Below are 14,269 nucleotides of genomic sequence, written 5' to 3' on the forward strand. Positions count from 1 at the left end.
GGGTGGTGTGTGATCCCGAGACATGAAGAGTGATCCCACAGACCTGGAGAGGGATGAGCCCACGCTCCTGACCCATCCAGCCTTCTGTTTTCCCGGGGCTGGTTAGACAGGGTTTGGTCTGACAGCTCTGGCACTCTTTGGCGTGATGGGACACTTGCTGTCCTGGGCAGATGGGGAACCAATCTTTTCCTTAGAGACCACTAATGAACGCTTGGATCATAACATGCCTTCTTCTCTGTAATACTATTTTCTTTAATTATTAATTTTTTACTGTGATATAATTCACATAATATAAAACTCACCATTTTAAAGTATACATTTCTGGGGCTGGCCCCGTGGCTTAGTGGTTAAGTGCGTGCGCTCCACTGCTGGCGGCCCGGGTTCGGATCCCGGGCGCGCACCGATGCACCGCTTCTCTGGCCATGCTGAGGCCGTGTCCCACATACAGCAACTAGAAGGATGTGCAACTATGACATACAACTATTTACTGGGGCTTTGGGTGGGGGGAAGGAGGAGGATTGGCAATAGATGTTAGCTCAGAGCCAGTCTTCCTCAGCAAAAAGAGGAGGATTAGCATGGATGTTATTAGCTCAGGGCTGATCTTCCTCGCAAAAAATTAAAAAAAAAAAAGTATACATTTCTGTGATTTTTAGTACATTCACTATGTTGTGCAACTATCACCGTTATCTAATTCCAGAAAATTTTCATCACCCCAAAAGGAAACCTCGTACCTATTTGTAGTCAATCCCAATTCCCCTCTCTTCCCAATCCCTGGCAACCGATGATCTACTTTCTGTTTCTATGGATTTGCCTATTCTGGATATTTCATATAACTGGAACCAGATAACATGTATTTTTTTGTGACTGCCTTCTTTGTGACTGCCTTCTTTCACTTAGCATAATGTTTTCAAGGGTCATCCATGTTGTAGCTTGTGTCAGTACTTAATTCCTTTCTATGGCTGGATAATATTCAATTGCATGAGTATACCATGTATTGTTTATCCATTGATCTGTTGATGACGTTTGGGTTGTTTCTACTTTTTCGTTCTTATGAATAATGCTGTTATGAGCATTCAAGCACAAATGTTTGTGTGGACCTTAGGTTTTCAATTCTCTTTCGGTTCCCTGGAGTGGAATGTTTCTTGGAGTTACTATGTAACTTGGTGTTTAGCATTTTGAGGAACTGCCGGACTATTTTCCAAAGTGGCTGCACCATGTTGCGTTCCCATCGGCAATGTATGAGAACTCTGCAACACTCTTGACATTGGCTTCAGTCCCTGCTTGCCTTAGAATTCCGAAATGGGAAGGCCCAGGAGAGAGAAGGCTGCCGCCAGCCTCCACTCATCCCTTTCCCATATAGTTATGCGCGACAACAAGCTTTGCAAACTTCAATTGTCTGAAAAGCACACTTGGGCCCTTGGGTGGTTTATCTTCCTTGCAGAGGGGACAACGCAGCCTTGGTCCTTGCAGCCGAGGAGGAGCCATGGGTGGATAAGCTCAGCGCTCTGGCTCAGCTGGTGTGCACACCGGAGGGAGCAGCGTTTACCTGCGCCGTTTGCGAGAAGAGTTCTCATTATGTAGGTGCCGCCAGGCGTGTTTCTGCTCAGCCTCGTCAGCCTCTGTAATGGATCCTGGGCTTCCTGCAAGGATGCTGGTCTTGGCTCTTGTGGATATCTGGGCGTGAGGCTGGGGAGACATCAGTCCAGGTTGACAGAGCCAGTGGGCGCAGGCTGCTTCCTCCTGGGCGCCTGCTGGATAACAAGGAGATGTTGTTCGCTGTCTGCTCAGGAGGGGCTGGTGAGCAGGGACGGCTCCTGCCTCCCTTCGCTTCTCTTTTCGTGACTCTGTAAATGAAGGCTCCATTCGCAGCGGCTCAGACCTGTCTGCCTGGATGAGGAATGGTTTGTTTGTGCAGCCTCTGGATGTGACGAGGGAGGTGATTTAGGCAGGTGGGGTGGGAAGGAGATTGCTAACCCCAAAGGAGTCCCTTATGGAGAAGGAAGATTACCAGCTGCGCTTACTCTGCGATTGGATGGAGGCAGGGCTTGTTCATTTCAGTCACTCGAAAGGGAATGTTCCTGGGAGGCACGGGGGAGAACGGAGCCAGAGAAAACAATCCCATCAGATCCTGTCAATTAACTAATGACCTTTCCTGAAGGTGTCAGGTCCATTGTACCTGGTGTGCATATATCCAACCACTGGGTGTCTTATACCCATGGGTGTTTATTCATTCAACAAGCATTTGTTCAGTCCCTACTGTGCACCGGGAGCCTTTCTAAGCTTGGATGATACAGCAATGAGCAAAACCAACACAGACAATCGTCCTTGTGGTGATCAGAGCCTGGTGGGGTGGAGCGGCATTAATTAAATGATTGCTGGGCGGGGCATTGCAGATTGCTATGGAAGCATAGAAGACGGGGATGGCTTGTATAGGGGGGTTCAGAAAGCCTTCCCTGGGGCACTCGGGATCTGAAGGATGAGCGGGGGGTGGGAAGTGGGGAAAAGGGCATTTCCGGCAGAGGGCACAGCAGGTGCAAAGTTCTGATGTGGGACACAGCAGACCTTCCAGGACCTGAAAGGAAGCCAGGAGGTAGAGAGCAGAGAGAGAGGAGAGCGTGGGAGAGGAGGGAGGAGGTAGAGAGGCAGGGAAGGGCGGATCTGCTTAGGGTCTTTTGGCTGTGCAGACCCATCCCCCCAAGAGGAATGGGCAGCCATTGGGGGTGTTACGCTTGGAAGTGACATGGTCAGATTTGTGTTTGAAATGGCCACTCTGAGTAGAGTAAGACTGCTCCTGAGCATCAATCCCAGGCCTCAGATAATTAGGCAGTAGATTCAAAAGTAAAAATATTTATGTTTTTCCTTTCCTTTCCCACACAGAGTTGCTAGATTTCCCCAGGAATCCAATGTGCCTGAGAGGATTCTGTGTTGATTGAATGGAGTTGTGGTTCTGGTTTTAAAGGGCCACCCAAGTGAGACCAGGGTCAACTTTGGGGGCTGGTGAAATGTCACTGTGAACCCTGGATGAGCTTAGTTGCAGGGCAGATGTTGAATCAAGGACAATGGTGCCGAGAAATGAAGGAGGGGCTCCCAGAGGGGTGAGGGCCATGGCCAAGTCTTCTGATGCTGGCTTGAGCCTCTGAAGGTCATTTTGGCCTTGAATTTCTGGTGAAACCTGAAAAACCACGTTTTATCCTGGACGCCTGGGAAGCAGACCCTTCTTTCTGCTTGCCGGACCTGCCCACCTAGCTAAGTGCTTTACACATAGGCTGTCACTGGCTGAGGTCAGAGCTGGGGGGCTCAGAGGTCAGCGGGTCCAGAGCTTCTTGGGATGTGGTCTATGGACCCCTCCATTGGCATCATCTCTGGGATCATAGTTTAAAAACTTCAGACTCCTGGTCCTACCTCAGACCACTGAGTCATATCTTTTTGGGGAGGGAGGAACAGTGGTAAGGTCACTGAACCCTAAGAGACCGGTGACTCACAAGTGGGTCCTTTGGCCCAGAGCTGTTTGCACCAATAGAATGAGACTGGGTTGGGAATAGCAGAGCAGAAATGTTATTCATTGATCAATGAATGGAGGAGGCAGAGGAGGCAGAGCTCGTGCTCTAAAACACCTTCTCCCTGAAGGGAGGGTGAGCCAGGTCTTATGGGATGTGAAGAGGGCGGGGTCTCCACATCACTGCTTGGTGCGGGGGCATTTGGGGCATGCACAGATCTTCCCTTCTTGCACACGGCACCTTTTGCACACGTTTCCTTTTGCACACAGCACTCCATTGCCATCTTGGACCTGTCTGGTTTGGACCTGTTCTGTGGTTTGGCCCTCTGGCAGCGTTCTGCCGTGGTTCCTATAAGCAAGTACAACTTAGGAACAAAGCATTAGACATGGAAAATGTTGTAGGGACTTCCCTGGGTGACAGTAGGCCCTCAGGGAATCAGCATTTAAGAAGTGCTCCTGGGGATTCTTACACACACTATTAGTTTCCTGTGGCTGCTGTAAAAAATTACCACAAACGTGGTGGCTTAAGGCAACAGAATATATTCTCTCACAATTTGGAAGGCCAGAAGTCCAAAATCAGTTTCACTGGGCTGAAACTAGGGTGTGGGCAAGGCCACATGCCCCCCATAGGCTCTGGGGGAGAATTTGTTCTTTGCCTCTTCCAGCTTCCGGTGGCTGCCGGCATTCCTGGGCCTGTGGCAGCATCATTCCAATCTCCGCCTCTGTGGACACACCGCCCTCTCCTTGTTTGTCTGTTGTCAGATCTCACTCTGCCTCCGTCTTATGAAGACACTTGTGATTGCATTTAAGGCCACGATAATCTTCCCCTTTCAAGATCTTTAATTTAACTTAATCTGCAAAAATCCTTTTTCCGAATAAGGTACTATATACAGGTTCCAGAGATTAGGACTTAACATCTTTGGGGGACCATTTTCCAGCCTGCCACACACACTGAAATTCAAAAATCACTGATGTGGTCCACATCCTTTGGGTAGAACAGGCCTGGGTTCTGGAGCTCTGAGAAAATTGGTTAATCCAAGGTCACAGAGCCCATTTCACTTCTGAGATTAGAACCCACGACTCCTGATTCCCAGGTCTTCTCTTTCTGGTCCTGGTTCCTAGGAATCATGAAAGCTGATGTACCAATTGCTTCTTAGTACCATTCAAAGCAAATTACACGTACCACCTCATCACTCTTTCAAACAACCCTATGAGGTAGGTCCTGCTATTATCTTCCATTTTACAGATGAGAAAATTAGGGGGAAGAGAGGTTAAATAACTTGCCCAAGGTGACAGAGCTAATTACTGGTGCAGCTGGGATAGAAACGACAATAGTCAGTGGCCAAAACCTTCATTCGTCGTTGGAACAGCCTCCACTGAGGCTGATCCACTCTGTGAATCGCCTGTCTCTGATATTTTGTCCTCCCAGCAAATGTGGACCTAAACTTTTCTGGAAGGAAAGGAAACCTCTGTAACCGCTGCCCTCCTCATGCTCAGAACCACTTCTCCAACTCCTTGGTGGATACTTGCCTCAAACTGCGAGATAGGCCTGCTCATCTCAGCCAGTGGGGCCAATGGGAGGCAGGAAGGTCTTTCAGAGTGGTGGGGATGGCTGTGATCTTAATAGATTTCTTAGGTTAATGGCCCAGGAGGGGCCCTAGAAGGTTCCCAGCCTCCGAAGTGTCTGCTGAAAGGCAGGAGGGGAAGGAGGTGCAGATTGATTTGTACCTTGGGTACATATTTGCTCCTGGCAGTGACTCAGCCTCCCTCGGGAGCAGGGCCTCGGGTGAAATGTTTACCTGCTCCGCCTCCCCTCCATGCTGCCTTGTAGCTCCCGCCCTGTAAGGCAGGTCTCAGAGCACAGAGCAGCTCTGCCCTCCTGTCTAACCCACGGAGCCCACGGCCATGGCAGCCCTGGTGGCCGGAGTGTCCAAGCAGCGGGCGGCAGCGGAAGGTCTTGGCTCCAACCAGAAAGCCGTGAAGTACTTGGGCCAGGACTTCGAGACCCTGAGGCAACAGTGCTTGGACTCAGGGGTCCTGTTCAAGGACCCGGAGTTCCCAGCATGCCCATCAGCCTTGGGCTACAAGGATCTTGGACCAGGCTCCCCCCAAACTCAAGGCATTGTCTGGAAGCGGCCCACGGTAAGGAGATGGGCTTGCTGTTGGGTGTCATCCAGGATGGAGAGCCCTCGCTTCTGGTCAGAAGTAGTTGAGGGAGATGTCATGGCTCTAGATCCCAAGTTCCTGGATCTCATATTCTAGAACAACCTCCCACCGCCTTTAAAAAATCTTTTTGGAGGCAGTGAGATACAGAGGGAAGAGCCGCATGGGCTTCGGAACCAGATAAATTAGATCTGAATCCTGGCTCTGTCCGTGTGGCCTCAGATAGATAACCTCTGTGAACCTCAGTTTTCTCATCTGTAAAATGGGCTTACTGGCACCTTACTTTTCAGGTTGGTACGAGGACTAGAGATGAAACACAGAGCATAGTGACTGGCACGTAATAGGCACAGAATACGTGGTAGTTGTTGTATTATTGCGTCCTGGGCCAGCACACAATGCAACAGATCAGTGCTGGATGTAAGCAGTCCTGGGGTGGATGTGAAAGGTGCAAGGTGTTTAAGGTCATGAATTGTCATTGTTCTCTCAGAGCTGGTGAGTGGAGAGGTGGGGGCTGTGGGTCTGTGAACGCAGGTGGAAGTCAGGGGCTCCTAGGTGCTGTCATTGATGCCACCCAAAGCTCCAGGGCAGGGGATGGAGAACAGTCCTCCCCAAATCTAGCCCCATGACTTGCTGCTCTGTGACCCCGTCAAGCGATTTAACCTCCCCGCGCAGAGTGGTTGTGAGAAGTGAGATGATCGTATGAAGAGCTCTGATCAGTGTCTGCCACAGAAAAGGTCTCACAAGAGAACACACTCAGTGGCCTTTGACCAGGACGCCTTTATTTTCTAGACCACGATGGGAAAATCAAGTCATGGTACCTGTTTTCTTGGCAGTGGTTGAAAAGGGAGGATAAGGAGAGAATAATTCTTTGGACATGGTCAAAATCATCGTTTAGCTCCAGCTCTCTCAACCCCTCTGTTTTCATCCTCTCAATTTGGCACAGCAGTTTCCATCTCTGAGAATGACTCCTGTGCCCTGCCTCCCTCCTGCCCACCGTGGCCCATCTACCCATCCCCCTCCAAAACTTATGGGGTTACCCTGGGATGTTGGCAAAATCAAGGTTGGGAATCACACTTTTGTATTCTAATTTCAAGAGTTGACAGCCACGTTTCATTTCAACAGTTTTCCAGGCCCCGTTCTGTGTCAGGCGTTGGCTATGCCCTGTTTAGGAAGGTGGTCGGGGAGAAACTGAGGCAGGAGCTGGGGTCTCAGCTCTGATGGAGATTATGGGGAGACAGACACGTGAATAAAGGACTGACACCCTGGGCAGGATGAAGGACGTACTCAACAGAGGCATAAACCATGGGTGTGGGAACCTGGGATGTCAGGACCCATTGATGGAAAGACTTAGGGAGGAGGATGCATTCTAGCAGGATTGAAGGACCCCAAGGGGCTTGGGGGCGGGGGGAGATGGAAATGTGGGGAAGAGAAGATTTCACTTTGTGACCAAAGTCAAGTGTCAGTTAACCTTTGCCTCATTTTTCTCCTTTATTTGAAATTCTTAAAGCCCTTACCTCCTCAACCACGTTGCCTGTTCCCCCTCTCAGACTGTGTCTTCACCTGGCCCCACTGTCCACGTAAATATGGTAGCTTTAGACTGGATGTGCTGATTGTGCCTGTCAACAGAATGCTATAAAATCCAGAGGATGAGGTGCTAGAGCCTGATTAATGTGGAATTGAAGTACTCCCATTATTTGGAGTTTTCAGGTGAATAAATAATGCTTGTCAAAATCTACCCTCTCCATCCTCCATCATCAGTGAGGAATTGTCACACGGCTGTCTTTGGCCAGGCTGTGCTCACACATTGCAAGGTACATTACAGGACGCAGTTTTATTCTCTAAGATCTTACAGATTATTAAATAGGCTCCTGAGGCAGTAATGACCCTGATTCTATCTCTATCAGGGACATGCCTTGGAACCTGGGAAAATCAGACTGTTCCTAAATACTTCATTTCTTTCTCTCAAGAGCCTCTCAGAGCCTGAAAGATGGTTGGGGTATCCAGAAATGAGGTGCAGTAATGAGTTCACTTGCTACTTTCTTCCCTCCCTTCTTCTCCCCTCCCTCCCTCCTCCCTTCCTCCCTTCTTTCTCTGTCCCTGTCTCTCTCTCCCTCCCTCCCTTCCTTCCTTTCTTCTTTCTTTCTCTCATTGTGGTAAAATACACATAACATAAAATTTACCATCTTAATCATTTTTAAGTGTACAGTTCAGTGCCCATCTTCCTCTATTTTATATGGGACGCCGCCACAGCATGGCTTGACAAGCAGTGCGTTGGTGCGCTCCTGGGATCCGAACTGGCGAACCCTGGGCCGCTGCAGCGGAGTGCGTGCACATAACCGCTTGCGCCACCGAGCTGGCCACTATTTTTGATTTTTTTGAGGAACCACCATATCGTTTTTCATAACCACTGAACCATTTTACGTTCCCATCAACAGTGCACAAGTGTTCTAATTTCTCCACATCCTTACCAACACTTGTTATTTTCTGTTTTTTGATAGTGGCCATCCTACTGGGTGTGAGGTGGTATCTCATTGTGGTTTTGGTTTGCATTTCCCTAATGATTAGTGATGTTGAGCATGTTTTCATGTGCTCATTGACCATTGGTATTTCTCCTTTGGAGAAATGCCTGTTCAAGTCCTTTGCCCATTTTTAAATTGGATTGTTTGCTTTTTTGTTTCACTTGCTGCTTTTAGGATGACTTCTTACTTTCTTAGTCTTCGGGGCTTTAAGTCAACTGCCCAGACGTGGCTTTTATGATCCTGGTTCCTACAAAGATGTTAATTTTTACTTGCCTTTGGGAGAAAGGTAATGGGATGGGCTAACTACATCTGCATGTATGTTTTTACCCTCTCAATAATAAATAGATCTTGGTACTTAGATGTTTTCTGAAATCATAAAATTTGACATCCTGCCCCTGCGGGGTGTTTCTGCCTATTTTGAAGCTGCTGAGTGAAAGATTTGCTTGGGCTCTTGGTCCAAGTGTTGGAAGACAGATTTTGCCCAAATTCGAAGACCTCAAGGTCAAGCTTGGGTTCTCAGGGTAAACGTTTGGCTACTCACGACCCTAAGGCGTTGTTTCCCACTAGTGTCGGGGATGAGCAGCAATCCTATCACAAACAAGGTAGCTGGCCGTGTGAGACCAGGGGGTGCTGTTAGCTGCTGCTTCTCTGCATTCTCATGTCCCGGCTTCCCCACTGTGCTGAGTCGATGCCCAGCCCAGGCCCCTGTGGTTTGAAGGATGCTCAGTGTGTGCGGGCCCTAGTGTGGCCCAGTCAATGATATTTGTCTCTGTCCAATTTTTGGCAATTCACCAGTTTCTTGATCCTAAGAAGAAATACAGAGAGAGAAGTGGGGCCATGTCAGGTGCACAGTAAGGACCTGTGAAACAGCCAACCCAAGTTAAGAGTAATACAGACAGGTTGAATTGTTGGGAAGTCGGATAAGGATGAAGGAGAGAGGGCTCAGGTTGGGGCTTCCGCTCTTTTTCCAGCTGCTGCTTCGTGGATTCATGAATTTGAAGTTTTCAGTTCAGCCTTGACTTACTGAGTGCTGGTCACGTGCAGGGGCTAGTGCAGAGCCTTCGTGGAGCGTTAGCTAGTCGGGGAGAGGGGCAAGTGGACAACTGACAGGCAGCAGAGTGGCTAAGAGCTTGGGCCTGGGCATCAGGTGGATCCGGATTCTGGTTCCCTCTCTGTCATTTACCCGTCTGGCCGTGGGTAAGTAACTAACTTCCCCGGGACTCAGTTTCCTCATCTATAAAATGGGAATAATAATATTACCTACCTCACTGGTTTATTGGGAGGCTTGAATGTGAGAATGGGTTGAATGCAGTGGCTGGTCCATAATAAATACTTGATACGAGGAGCTGTCTCTAGCTGTTATCACAAGACAGAATGTCCAGAGGGTGAAATACAAATATGAACAAGATGTCTGGGAGTTCAGGGGAAGAAGCAAGTAAATTTGACTGTGGAATTGGGACAGGTTAATTACTGCAGACATTCATGCTGGGCTTGGAAGAAGAGGGTCATGATAGAGACCATGGAGAAGGCACAGGTGTGAGCAAAGGCTGTAGAAGGTTGTGGAAGTATATTCAGAGCAAGCTTATCCAGAAAGAGGCATGGTCCATGGTCATTAGAGGAGGGAGAACACTGTGAGAAACAGAGATGAAGCTGGAAACATCAAATGGGGCCAGATCCTAGAGGGACAGGAGTGCTGGGCCGAATGATGTGGCCATCCTTGACGGTGATGACGATGAAGATGGCAGCATCACTGGGTTTCCCAAAAGTGCATGGCCAGAGCTCTGAAATGCCAAACATAGACTGTCAAACATGGGCGAATGCCCTGGGGAGCGATGTTTCCAAGTCGCCATCGTCACTGAGAGTGTGCGGTTTAAGTCACTTCCTACCTTGGATTCCTTACTGATGCCTGTTTCTCTTGTGCCCATTCGTCAGAGGCTGATACGAGGCTTGAGTAATTTGTGTGATGGAGTGTTTTGATATCCCTACCCGAGTAATAGTAAACATTATTACTAAAAAGACATGATTGTTATTAAGGAAGAAAAAAATAGTGTCCCAAGTGTGGGAGGTGGGAGCCTGCCTCTTCACAGAGGTCTGCCTCTTTAAACCTCTTTGGCAGCCAAATTACTCTGTATCTCTGATCTGCGTTCTATTAGGGAGCAATGGAGAGAAGACTTCGGGAATGTTCTTCAGGCATAATGCTGTGATGCAATCTCCTTGCAAAGCTGAGGACCTTTTGTGGCCCCTGAAAGATTCATACGACATTTTAGCCATGGCATTTCTTGGTTGTTTTTTTCTTGGAAGGGGTGCATTTGGAATTATGCTAATAAATAACATGTAGCAAAATGAACATTCCACAAACCACTTAGGAATGTGGTTCTGTTGTAACCATTCTGTTTATAACACTTTAATTTGTCTCTAGCCTCTGCAAACCACTCTGTCTTCCAAAGCAAACTAAAATTTTAGCAGAACTTGGTAGATCTATTAGATATGAGTCTAATGAGCTTAGATCCCATGAATAGTGTGACACAGGTAATTGAATACACAGCTCAGGGGGGTGATTTTGGAAGCATCATCATATTCTAATGTTAGGAGTTGAAGCCATGGGTTTGGATGATGTCACCAAGAGAGAATGCGTAGGGCATGTTATTGCTGTATGAAATGGGGTCATTGCAGGGGGTTAAGGACTGGCCCCAGGGTTCCCTGATTCTTAGGGGTGAACAGAAGGATCCTTGAAGGAGAATGAGAAGGCGTATTTAGAGAGGAATGAGTAAAGATGCAGAAGCCAAGAGAGGAGAGTTTTCAGAAGGAGGGACTAGACTGTAGTATCAAATGTTAAGGAGAAGTTAGACTGGCATCGAATAGTGCTCCATCTGTGACTACTGGTGACTTAGGTGGCAGGAGTTCCATGGAGCTGTGCAGGTAGAGGCCAGACTTCAGGAGACAGGTGGATGGATGGGTGATGAGAAACGGGACTATTTCAAGAGGGTCTTTAAGGGGGCAGATTCTGCCATACCCCTGTAGGATGTGCTCTCCTCCTTTCCTTCTCAATGATGCAACCTCTTTCTTCCTTTCTTAAAACAAATTTTAAATTAAAAATTTTTTGTCCCTCCCTTTTTATTTATTAATTTTTTAATGAATGTTCACCAAGAGGTGACAGGCTGGAGACTGGGAGCTCTTGAGCACTTGGGATTAGAATTTGCAGCTGCCCACTTTTAGAACACCTAGTTTGGCTAATGACGCTTCTCTCTTGAAATTACCACTAGAGATTGCAGAAGATTGAAACAAATAAACAAACAAATGGAAATGGAACCAAAGATCCATCACTACAGGACTGGCTAAATAACTCATGATACTTATAGTGAAATTTCAAAACTCTATAGGTGCTAAGAAAGATGCACAAGACATGTGTGATAAAAAATGGATATATGTGTAAATGTGCTTCTATATCCAAAGACAGTTCCTGGAGGACACACGAGAAATGTTAACAGTGAGGGATCTGAAGTGGAAGGAACTTTTTGTCTTACAGCATTATTTACTGTTAGATTTTTTTTTACCCATGTGCATGTATTACTTTTTCAATAAAAAACAAGTTGATGAATTTTTTTTAATACTTGGAAGGAAAAAAAAGCCAGCCCGAAGGCACCGTTTCCTCCCATTTCGGCAGGATCTGGCAGCTTTATATAGGGTTGTAGGGCGGCCACTTGGAAGGCTCCGTGTCATACAGCAAACCCCAGAATCCCAGTTCACGTCCCCCCATGTCTGCCTTTAGCTCATCCTCTGGCTTCCTTGTTTTTTTTTGAACCACCATTTCTTCATCTCTATGGAGTACGATGGAAATGCTTCTCGCTCTTTGTGGTCAGACGGTCCTTGATGTAATAAAACCCAGGAGGACTCTGGTGAAATGTGGGTTTACCTCTCTTTTGTCCGGAGGTCCCACCCTTTCCCTCTTACAGCTGGCGTGGTGGCTGGGCACACCCAACCCTCCTTCGGGAACCAATCCATCGTCTGCTCCTAAACGCTGTCTTTCTAATGTCCATCTAAGTCTTCCATACGTAATCTCTAGGGGGCATTTCTCATTTTTCTCCCTTTGCGTGTGTAGTCCACATTCCATCATTAGGCACTCGGCCTTTTCTCTGATTTTTTCATGAATGGTTTGGTTTCCCACGTAGACTGAAAGCTCTTTGAGGCCAAGAACCTCGTGTTTTCCTTTCTTCATTTCACCACGCTCCCCTCTCTCCCCTGCCTGCCATGGTGCAAATAGCACGGTGTCTAGAATGGGTACCCAATAAATCCTTGCTGGGTAAACAAAGAAAGAAGGAATACCTTCTTGGGCCCCAATAGCGCTCCAGGGCCGTGAGGTTGCCTGTGGGCAGAGGGCATCTTCACGCTGAGTGTTTAACCTAATTTAGCACGTGTCTCAGGGAAACACAAGGCCAGTGAGGGGAGGAAGCACAGATATGTGAACATCCCAGAGATGAGCTCTCTCTGCATATGGCACTTCCTGACACCTCGGTGTCTCCATCAGCGCATGGGCTCATCATCATTTAGTTGAGTATTTAGTGAGTGTCTACAGAGTGTGTAGCATTTTGTAGAGTGCTAACCATTATCCTAATCTTCTCTCTGTAAATAAGGGTGTTGTCTGAATGGGTGAGATCATATTTCATCACCTTATTATCTCAGACTTTGCCTTTCTCCGCCCCGCCCCCTTCTCACACCCACACACCTGTACTGTATGCATAGCCTTAAAATTACTGGTCACTTCGGGGCCATGGGCTCCAGCTCCTGCTCTGTCACCCCATGGCTGTGTGACTGTGGGCAGGTGTCCTCCCTTCTCTGGGCGTCAGAGTCCCCAGCAATAACATGAGCTATGCACAGTAGATGATCTCTTAGGTTTCTTCCAGGTCTGAATTCAATGACTCTCAAGTTCCTTTACCCTGGCTGCCGCCATCGCTGGGCATCCTCTTGTGACTTGTGTTTTGTTCCAAATTGCTTTCAGGAACTGTGTTCCAGCCCTCAATTTATCGTTGGTGGAGCCACGCGCACAGACATTTGTCAGGGTGGTCTCGGTGAGTAACCTGGGAGAGTCCTGTTTGTTTTGGGAGAGGGCGGGTGTGTGTGTAATGAGTAACATCAGATTAAGCTGTTAGACTTGACCGACTAAATTCCGTCCCTGATTTACCCATATGGGTTTGTGTTTTTGAGATGGTATTCTTCACTGTGGGTCTGGAATGTTCGAACTACCTCTGGCTCCCGCTAACAAGAGATTTCCTGAATGCTCATTTAACCCCCCCCCCTTTTTTTTTTTTTTGCTGAGGAAGATTCACCCTAAGCTAACATCTATTGCCAATCTTCCTCTGTTTTGTATGTGGGTTGCTGCCACAGCATTACCAATGAGTGGTGTACGTCCGCACCTGGGAACCCAACCCAGGCCACTGAAGACGGGCGTGCAGAGCTCAACCACTAGGCCACCAAGGCTGGCCCTCATTTAACCTCTTTTAATGCTAGATTAATGAGCCAGGATTATAGACGTGTACTTGATAACCGTGCTGTGCTATGTTTTGATAATAGTTACTTTTAAGTGGACATAATTTGCCCTATGGAATGGCAATGTCTATACAATTATGGGCTGTCATAATAGGTGCTTTTATAATTAGTAAGAACACGAGAATCTTATCTATCTAGCCAAGCTTTCTTTCACTAGCCCGGAATCCCAGGATTAAGAACCTTTACATCCCAAACTTTCACATTCCCTCCAAATCAGGTGCAGTTAAGCTTAGGAAATAATTTCTTTTCTTTTCTTTTGTAAATTCTAGCCTCAAGTCAGAAACCGAGGTTCTCCTTGATAGCACATTAGCTTGTTGATCTCATAAACCCTGCTGATCCTAGGGCCTCACAGTTTCTGCATTGAGTTGGACAAGACTGATATTTTACGGGACAACATGGCCCTGAATTAAATTCACTGGGCTTCCAAATCGCCGTCAAGTGGTAGCTGCAAAATATAGAGTTGGAAATGAAGGCAACGAGGAAACAAATCCTACTTGGTGAAATCAGCACAACAAAATCTCAGCATCCGTACGGACTTGCTAAACCT

At 47.5% G+C, this 14,269-nt stretch overlaps 1 protein-coding gene across 1 annotated transcript in view; it reads left to right on the forward strand.

Annotated features, from left to right (window-relative positions):
* The first annotated feature begins 5,401 nt into the window (after positions 1-5,401).
* Positions 5,402-14,269, forward strand: part of CAPN8 (calpain 8) — a 65,097-nt gene continuing 56,229 nt past the window's right edge. Inside the window, exons 1-2 of the mRNA XM_058533643.1 lie at positions 5,402-5,638; positions 13,175-13,244. Coding sequence (XP_058389626.1) covers positions 5,402-5,638; positions 13,175-13,244 — 307 coding nt within the window. The remainder of the gene's footprint in view (positions 5,639-13,174; positions 13,245-14,269) is intronic.

The sequence above is a fragment of the Diceros bicornis genome, chromosome 38, assembly GCF_020826845.1.
Source record: "Diceros bicornis minor isolate mBicDic1 chromosome 38, mDicBic1.mat.cur, whole genome shotgun sequence".
NCBI lineage: Eukaryota > Metazoa > Chordata > Mammalia > Perissodactyla > Rhinocerotidae > Diceros > Diceros bicornis.